Here is a 10,000-nt window from a genome sequence, read left to right as displayed (position 1 = left end):
GAAGTGACCTCTGACCTTATTAACCCTTCCCTCTCTGTCTCTCTCTCTCTCTCTCTCTCTCTCTCTCTCTCTCTCTCTCTCTCTCTCTCTCTCTCTCTCTCTTTCTTTCTTTCTTTCTTTCTCTCTCTCTCTCTCTGTCTCTGTCTCTGTCTCTGTCTCTGTCTCTGTCTCTGTCTCTGTCTCTGTCTCTGTCTCTGTCTCTGTCTTTGTCTCTCTCTTCATAAAAAACTAATCTCCCTACTTTCTCCCTCTCCTCCTAATCCTCTCTCTGTAATAAAACATCCATCAACAGTGGCTAGAATTAATTCTTGTACTTTCTCCCTTAAAAAAGGCAAAAGAAAAACAGTAAACAGTTCAGTTATATGAGTCATAAGAGAGGTGTGTCACTGATCCTCTTCAGTGACACATAAACATTGCCAGGCGTCCCGCCAGTGTGACACTGTATTGGGGCTTGCGCTCTGACGCAGCAGTGGGCTGCGGTTGGCGCGCAGACAGAGTCCAGGCTAGCCCCGCGTGCCGATTTTGTAGCTGCCTGGAATCTTTTATTTTTGGCTTCAAAATATACCGGCGTAAATGGGTTAATCCATGGGATCTAGGTGCTTTGCTGCCTGCATGTTGCCCAAAATCCTGGCACAAGGCCACTTGAAGGGTAACTCTCTTACAAGTGGTGCTTATAGGCCTGGGTCATACGAACACTCCTGTGCAGTGTCAAGTCTCCTGACCCCCTTTTAAAATGTTACGATCTCATTTCTACATAAACATTTTTGCCTTTGCCATTTTTTAAGGTTTTATTTGCCATTTGATATGCTGTATCAGGATAGTTATATACTGTTTTCCTTGCATAGACCCCATAGCATCTCTCTAGGTAGTCTATAACTCTGTGCAATGACAATAAGAATATGAAACATCTTGTTATTTTTGTATTTTTAAAATATTGTATTATTCAATTTTCTATAATACACCCTGTACTGCCAGTCCCAGTAAGCAGAATGGTACATTCCATACTTGTTTACCTTCTTAAATGCCTACTGAGTCAAATCACCTTCCAAGAAGTTTGTGCACTTGTGATGGTTTATTTCCTAGAGCCTGGCCCTCAATCCATTTTTTCGAAGATGGCATATTTCCATCAGCTGACCATCAGCCAAATTTTTTCATGACGTTGATTGTCACATCACTCTGATCCAATGGGTTAAAAGCTCTGGAAAGTTGACCCATTTTCCACCACAAGTGTACCCTTCCCTCCCTAAAAGACTAGCTATGCTTCTGTATAGATGTCTAAAACATTTTCTTAATGGTTTAGTAGAGTATTACATGTGAAAATTCCAATATTGGATAGAACAAAATTAAATTGTGAGAAATCTGTTAGAAAGTGATGTCCAGATTCAAAGTATTAATTAAGATTAAGAATGTTAATAGAAATTGTATACTAAATGGACTGAGAGAATTTCTTTTTATTAAACTTGGTGCTATAAAGATCCAAACATAAAAATTCAGTACACAACTTGTACTGAATTTGAAATATTAAATGTATGCTTTTCATGGTAGGAGTAATGCCAGATACTGAGATGGAGATGATTCTTATGAACGCTTTCGGAAAATACAGCCATCCCATTCGCAAATATGGCAGAATGATGTACTGGATGCCCAAATTCAAGGTGAGATATGTGGTGTGATTTTTATGTTAGTAAAGGAGTATGATTATATTTCTTAAATGTCAAGTAATGCCAGTTGCACAACCTTGTTTATGCATTTGCAGAAGCAGAAATCTAGGCACCTCCAGTATATGCCTATATGGGTGCTTCATGTTCAGAGTGATGTGAAGCAATGATGTGGTAGCCTAGATAGTATTAAGCACTTTGCATGCCTTCTTGCTTGCAGCTGCCAATAGCCTAGTGTGATAAAGGGAAGCAGTTCTGCATAAGCTTCCCCTGCCAGCTTACAGACTCTCCATCATCGAGACTTATGCAGTGCATCCACTTGGCCATCCATGGAAACTGGGTACCTTGTGCTCCCAGACTAAAACTGCAGGGGATTTCAGAGCAGGAGCTACCCAAGAGGTATTGAGTTGTGTCCTGCCTGCATTTGAACATGCCCTGTCTCAGTACCAACTCCAGCCCCTCACCCCTTTGGGGTTAATGGGTGGCTTGAGAAGGGTGGGCCATGCCATTTCTCTTCCCCCAAGATATAAACCCACTGGCAACAAACTTTATCAGTGGAAATGCTGGAGGGAGTGGTTCTGCCCCTCACACTCAGCAAGTAAGGTGGGCTGTGGGTCCTATTGGGAGGGTGACTACCGGGGCACAAGATGGAAGTGGGGGCTACTTGTCCCACCTGCTTCCTGGCAGCTGCCATCCTAATGTGAGGCCTGTGGGGCAAAGCCCAAGAGAACCCAACAGGTGGATGTTGGGTCCCACAGCATGCCTCCCCCCTTTTTATGGGGTGATGTTGGGGATGGCAGAAGTTGCGTCCACCTAGAGCAACTGCCTGTGTTTTGACCTTAGGTGGGCTGTCCTGGTAAGAGCTTGGAACATCAGTTGGAACATCAGTTATGACAGGATGATTTATTAACCCTGCTATCAAGGGAACAGAAGCAATTGGGAGTTTAGGTGGCTGCCCTCTCTGAGGTGAAAAGACCTGGCAGTATCATGATCAGTAGGTACACCTACTACTGGTTGGGCCAGGGTGATTGTTACCATCTCCAGGGAGTAACCATCTCCACCTGACTTCAACCTTTGGTAGTAGAGGTTACCCAAGTTGACAAGCATATTATGGCATTGAGATTGAAGCATGACTGCTTGATTTTATAATTATTGCAAAGTTATTAACAATATTAATGACAATATAGAATAATAAAGAATATATCCAAAAATCAGGGAAAACAATAAACAAGAGAGATTGGTATTACTTGTGATTGACTCCTTGGTGACTAAGGACTTGTAGGGCCATCTGTGTGCAAATACAATTAATAAACTAAACTTAGAGTGGACAGGGCTGATATGTATATGCCATCCTGGGAGACATTGGGTTAATATCTGTTTATTGATACAGGTGTATGCCTACCTGTTTCTTTGATATTTAGCACATTTATTTTTTATAATAAACATTTAACATTAAACATTACCAGTTTCTTTGTGCACAGGAGAGTGTATGATGGAAGAGAATTTCTAAAAGATATCAGCCACTTTTATATTTATTTCACTGTTTGTGAATATGTCAAGTTGAGTGGATTGAGCTGGATCAAGAACTCATTGTGATACTTTGGATATCATTATCAGTTATGAATTTTAAACTTTTCAGAATGCATCTCCATGGAGTCTACCAGATATAGTTTCCAATGATGCATTTGAATTAGCAAAATTGGCAGTGGCTCGCATGTGTACAGTTGACTCCACTTCCAAGATCACTGTATATGATGTAAGTTGTATTTAAGTGTATTCTAAAACATGCTTTATCACACATTAAACTGCTTTTGCTGATGTGCAGTTTTCCATACTCTGTATTCTTGATGAGGATGATGTTAGTGATGAAATAAAATGTTTGTATAACTAAATATTCTGCATGTACAAAACATTTTCTAATTTCTATTTTTTTTCTTAATATGCAATATGAATTTATGAATATGGGAAAAGATTAAGTAAAGTAAAAGGTAATTCTGGTAAAGAGAGTGAAATTATGAAGCAATACAAAACTGCATTGTTGGATTAGGTACATAATAGATGTTCATATTTCAGACCAAAGATGTAGAAGATGCTGTAGATGACACTTGGATTGTTAGTGGCCAGAGTGTCATACAACAAGAGCTGCTAGAGAAGCTTCCACATGGAGAGCCTATCAAGGTAATGCTCCTGAGAGATTTATCAAACAGTTGTGCACTGGATAGAAGTAATTGTTGTTATATCATAGTTGAAGTGATATAGTTGTTATAAGTTTATATGATTTGTTAAGGACATATGGGTGCTGCGCAGGTAGGTGCACAGAACTCGGTCTTTGTTAAGAAGGGACAAGGAACAGTTTATTAGGAATCTTGCTGAGGAGGTAGACCATTTCTTAGTAAATGACCTTCGTCCTGCATACCAAGCCCTGAGAAAGCTGAACTCCAAGCCCTCTTCACAGGTGACAGCAGTTCGCTCAGTAAGTGGTCAGATCATCTCAGAACCTGTTGCGGTGTGGGAATGTTGGACTGAGTATTTTGAGCAGTTGTACCAGGTTGACCCACCAATAGTTAACTTGGATGCACGTAGTGCCGAGATTCCGTTGTCGGACCCACCCATCAGTGAGGATGCCCCCTCCCTAACCGAAGTTAGGGGGGCGATCTCCAAGCTGGAGTGGTAAAGCAGCTGGTATATGCGGCATCCCAGCTGAACTGTTAAAGGCTGGTGGTGAACCTATGGTGTGAGGGTTGCATGTCGTCCTGGCTACCATCTGGCGGTCTGGTACTGTTCCCCCTGACCTGTTGAGGGGTATGGTCATCCCTCTCTGGAAGGGGAAGGGGGACCGATGGGACTGCAGCAACCACTGAGGCATCACACTGCTCAATATACTGGGCTAGGTTCTTGCCCACATCCTTCTGAGATGTATCAGAGATCACCTACTGAGGCATCAGAGACTGGAGCAGTCTGGATTCACTCCTGGTTAAGTCCACAATAGACCGTATCCTAGCGCTTCGAGTCATTATAGAGCGTCGTCGTGAGTTCGGGCGTGGGTTTGCTTGCAGCCTACATTGACCTCAAGAAGGCATTCGATATGGTTCATCGGGAATCACTCTGGGAGATCTTGAGACTGAGAGGAATTCCAACAAGGATTATTGGACTAATAGCAAGTCTGTATACTGGTACTGTAAGTGCTGTAAAGTGTGGTGGGAGCCTGTCAAGCTTCTTTCCTATTAGTTTAGGAGTGAGGCAAGGCTGTGTCCTTGCACCAATGCTTTTCAACACTTGCATGGACTGGGTAATGGGCAGAGCTACTGTTCAAAGTCATTGTGGAGCAACTCTGGGCAATATCAAGGTTACTGACCTTGACTTTGCTGATGATGTTGCCATTCTATCTGAGTCTTTGGAATCCTTAGTGGTGGCTCTTGATGCATTTAATAATGAAGCGAAGCCCTTGGGTCTAGAGGTCTACTGAACCAAGACCAAGATCCAGGACTCTGGGGACATATTAGGAGAACCTGTTTAGTCGGTATGTGCTTGCGGCGAGGACATTGAAGTCACAGAGAGCTTTACATGCCTTGGTAGTGTAGTTCATAGCTCTAGGCTGTCAGATCATGAAGTTAGCTGACGGATTAGCCTGGCAGCAGGGGTCATGAACTCTCTCGACAAGAATATTTGGAGATGCCGGTACCTGTGCAGAAGGACCAAACTTCTTGTCTTCAAGGCCCTGATAGTGCCAGTTTTGCTATACGGTAGTGAAACCTGGACACTATCCTGCGCCTTGGAGTCTGGACTTGATGCCTTTTGTAATAGTTCCTTGTGCCAGATCATGGGGTACTGTTGGAGGGACCATGTGTCCAACCAACGGCTGCACTGTGAGACTGGCACAGGACCTATTACCTGCACAATCGGTGATCGCCAACTCAGGCTTTATGGCCACCTGGCTCGCTTCCCTCAGAATGATCCTGCCCACCAGGTTGTCTCTGTTTAAGACACCCCTGGGTGGAGGAGGCCTGTGGGTTGACCTAGGAAGTCGTGGCTTGGGCAGATCGATCAAACCAGTCGTGAGGAGCTTGAGATGGGCCGAGTCCCTGCCTGGCGACTTGCTATGAGGGATCCTCGCAGGTACAAGCAAAGGGTGGATGCGGCTATGCGCCCCCGTCGGCGTTAGCTCCGCAGTGATGATGAATGATGTGGGTACTATGAATCATTATCTTGCATGGGACTATAGACATTGAATAAGTGATTTGATTACTACATATTTTGGTTAAAAAATGACACATGGTTTGTAACCATTTCAGTATTTTCAAAATTGATACATTTTTCTGAATATTAATGATTTAGAAAATAAAGGATAAGACAATCTAAGAAAGTCGCTTAAGAGGACAGTCTCTGGCTTTAGGGAGGGGGGGGGGATTTTAGATCTGTGTTTTATATTTTTACATGAGTGTAGAAAGAATCTCCTTACCGCTTTGTCAGTGATTTTCACCCTTCTGCACTCTTGCTTTACTGGAGTGAATATGATGCATTGTATTATGATATTACCTATTGAAATGGATCACAAGAAGATAAAAATGTCTTAAAATAAAATTTCTTCCCAAAGTGAAAGATTTACGGTATGAAAAAACAAAGAAAAATTATAAAATCATCAAGTGAATTTTCAAATTTCTTTCCCATAAGATAAAGTAGATATGATTTGATTTTGACACATTCCTCATACAAGTATGTTTAAGGTTTGATGATAATACATGAGCAGTTACAAGTCTGTATCTCATAAAATAAACTTGCAGTGAATGGCTATTTGCATGGGCTCGGCTGTCACCGGCATCAATGGCTATCTCAGAGTGACTCAGCGGACAGAGTTGCAAGCATCTCCAACATTTTAGATTTTTCTGATAGCAATAAGTTTATGTTTTCACTTTCATTTAAAACTGAATAATCAATTAAACATATCATTATGTAACTATTGTTACATCACAAGAAGAGGCATCCACAATAAGTGAATATAAATGATATGTATTTCAAAATATTTTTGATATATCAATGGTTTTGGAACAGTTATCTGTAATAAACAACAAACAATTCATTGTTACATGGTTAGATGATGTGGAAGAAGAGTAGACTGGAATAAAAATAAAATAAATAGATAAAATAAACCATTATGGATCTAACGGGTACATGTTCACATATGCATATACACATGCAAGTACATGTACTTGGGTCTGGATTTGCCCCTTATCATGGGAGTCTAACTCTGAGAATAATGATCATATCTTTACGCAACAAAGTGTGTTTGAAAGAGAAATGATAGTAGTTTCTATGGTAAGGGTATAGATTCATAAATGAAAAAATACAAAAAATGAATTTCAACTATCAAACTTTTTGTTTGTTTGTTTTTGGATTTTTTTTTTCAGCGGACTCCCTCATCCCAGAGTTCTTAGACGATTAAAATTTTTAATGTATCTTTGTAAACCTCTCAAAAATGTGCAGACAATTATGGATGGAATTTTTATTATTATTATTAATTTTTTATTGAAAAAAGGTTATTTTTTTTTCCATTTTTTTTTTTTCTGAGAAAACTAAATTGAATTTTCAAAAAAGCCACTGTAGATGTTGTAGGAATTCTTTGATGTTCATTCACATTTTTTTTCACACATGAAAAAAAAAAAAAAAAAAAGTTTTTTTGCGGGGGACATGGCCCCTTGCATGTGCACCCCCATAAATTTGGTCTCAAATGTTAGTGTGTGACACCTTCCAGGCATAACAGGCAAATGATTTTTGTACTAAATATGAACCTTTATATAAAACAATAGCCAATCATAATATAATGCATCACATTCTCCCTCAGGCAATGCCCCAGTGCATGTGACAAGTAGGCATGAGGATAATTTATAAAGAACAGCGTAAAATGTAATGCTTGCATTAAAGTAACATGATGTGAATGACCTGTTACTTACAGTCAATCAGTCATGATGTGCAAGACGTCACCAGGACCCATGATCAAGTCAGCTATGATGTGAATGCTACATCATCTGGAGTCTAAGGATTGATATTTTTCCGGGTATTAATGTTTGTGTGGATAATTCTTCAGATACATCCCATATGAACTAGATTTTTATTACATCCCCCTGTGATGGTTTTAGGTAAAGAGGAAACCCTTATGCTATTGCACAAGAGGGAAGATGGTGAGGTATTTGTGTTGCAGGTCTATTACTGTTCGATAATGTTCTAGTTTGTAATAAATTGCATCAAGTATCACCAAAAAGAGATCTGGGAGTGGTTATATACATGTATTGTCCACTATGGCTTATTTTATTAATTTGTTTAGAAGGAAGCACTTAGTCATAAAAGGATTCAGCTACAAAGGTTACCAAAACTCATCTGTTTACTTCATTCCTTAGGTTTTTGGAAAGAAAAGGTTTTATTTATATTATTATTATTTTTAGTGATGTATTGATATTGATAGTGATAATGGTAATATTGTGAATAAAAATAATTACTGTAATAGAAATAAAACCTTATTCTTCCATAAATGCAAGTTAATCCAAAGACTATGGAAGCCCTTAGTACCATACTGAACAATGTGTTAGGGTGCTTGTGGTCAGCTGCTTCTAGGAAAACGTAGAATTACCCTGCTCTTCAGCATACAAGATTTTTAGCTAAGTAGGCTAAAATGAGGGTTTATGTCTACTTTTCAGATTTTGGTATTATTTATAGCAAAAAGTTTTCACAAACTTTGCTAAAATGATAGTTACCAAAGGGGACAGTTTCTCACAGCCCCACAGAACCCTACAAAGGATGATTATATGTATACCTAAAGATATAAGGGCCCCTCAAAGGACCTAGCTTCCTGTGCCCCCAAATATCTAGATGTGATACTGCTAACAATAGTTGAGAAAGTAGAAGAGAGGAGTCTATTTATTTAGTTATTTTTTTTATACATGCAGGTTGAAGGCCCTTTCCGAATATTTTTACGTGACAAGTTAGTTGGGTACTTCATTCTTAGAGCTGAAGCTAGGCCTCCACCTGAGCCACAGAAAAAAGAAGATATTGATGGTGAGTATACATTCACTACACCACAAAGCATTCTTTCCTTATGGTAGTATAGTTACTGCACTAGGTTACCTTCTTTTCACATAAACATTTGGGATGCATTCTTAGGCACATGATTTCCAAAACTGAGTTAAGTATTTTGAATTAAAATGAGTAAGTGAAAGTAAGTGTGAATAAGATCAGATCAAAGTAAGACCATTGCTAATAATATTGTCAGTGCCATTGTTTCTTTGCAAGAGAGAGACACAGGTAAAGAGAGAAAGGCATAGTCCTTTAGTACCTTCCTATTGGTAGCTGTTCTTTTTCCCCTTTGTTTTTCTCCTGTGCTTTCTTTTCCCAACACTTACTCCCTTCTATAACCTTGTTCTTCTTCTGTTCCTCCCACACACTTCCTTTGCTGCCTCCACTTCCTCCTCTTTCTCCTTCTCTTGCTCCCCTTTTCCCTCTTCTCCTCCTACTCCTCCTCTTCTTATTCCTCCTTATCCTTCATTTTTCTCTTCTTCCTCCTCCCCCCTTCGTCTTCCTCTTATTCCTTCTTTCCTCCTGCTTCTGCTTTTTCTTCTTCTTCTTCTTCCCTTTCCCCTTCCACTTCCCCTCCCCTTCTCCTTCAAATTCTCCTTTTTAACTTATCCTTTTCCATTTCCCTTTTTCCCTTTCATTTTTCTAACCCTTTCCCCCTCCCCCTCCCTCCTCTGCCATGCACTCTCCTCCTCTTTCCTTTCCCCTTTTCCTTCCCTTTCCCTTTCTCTTTGCCTTTGCCTTTCCCTTTACCATTTCCTTTCCCTTCCCCTTTTCCTTCTTTCTTTTCCCCTTCCCCTTCCCTTTCAATTTCCTCATCCTCTTCCTCTTCCCCTTCCCCTTCCCCTTCCCCTTCCCCTTCCCCTTCCCTTTACCCCTACCCCTTCTCTCACTACCTGTTGCCCTTGCCCTCTCTGCTATCCCCTCCCTTTACTCTTCACTTTCCCCTCTCACATGTGTGCAGACATCTTACTTCCTTTATTTTTAGAATTGATTATTTGCAGCCCTAAAAGATATTCATATATTTACAGATGTTGGGTCTATAAAATTCTGGTTCACTGGTGAAATTGAAGAAGAAGATACAGCAGTGGCTGTTCCCCAAAGTGTACATGAACAAGAGGATGGTGTTATTCTTGCAATATGTGCCACAGGTAAAGTATACCATGGACAGTTAAAGTTTTAGTTGAAGTACATATATCTTTTGAAATATGTACTGATCTAATGGTATTTTTATATATTTAATGGGACTATATATCTGGTTTACCAAGGAAATAGAAGTA

General features: G+C 40.1%; 1 protein-coding gene across 2 annotated transcripts in view; it reads left to right on the top strand.

Annotated features, from left to right (window-relative positions):
- The window catches only part of ECSIT (evolutionarily conserved signaling intermediate in Toll pathway, mitochondrial), a 46,989-nt gene that overhangs the window by 36,279 nt on the left and 710 nt on the right, over positions 1-10,000 (top strand). For both annotated transcript variants that reach the window (XM_070140886.1, XM_027378031.2), the window contains exons 5-9: positions 1,546-1,655; positions 3,298-3,414; positions 3,732-3,836; positions 8,597-8,705; positions 9,752-9,871. In XM_070140886.1, the coding sequence (XP_069996987.1) occupies positions 1,546-1,655; positions 3,298-3,414; positions 3,732-3,836; positions 8,597-8,705; positions 9,752-9,871 (561 nt within the window). The remainder of the gene's footprint in view (positions 1-1,545; positions 1,656-3,297; positions 3,415-3,731; positions 3,837-8,596; positions 8,706-9,751; positions 9,872-10,000) is intronic.

This window comes from Penaeus vannamei, chromosome 27 (genome assembly GCF_042767895.1).
Source record: "Penaeus vannamei isolate JL-2024 chromosome 27, ASM4276789v1, whole genome shotgun sequence".
Taxonomy (NCBI): domain Eukaryota; kingdom Metazoa; phylum Arthropoda; class Malacostraca; order Decapoda; family Penaeidae; genus Penaeus; species Penaeus vannamei.
The sequence above is the reverse complement of the archived record's forward strand: the minus strand, read 5'-3'. Positions and strand labels throughout refer to the sequence as shown.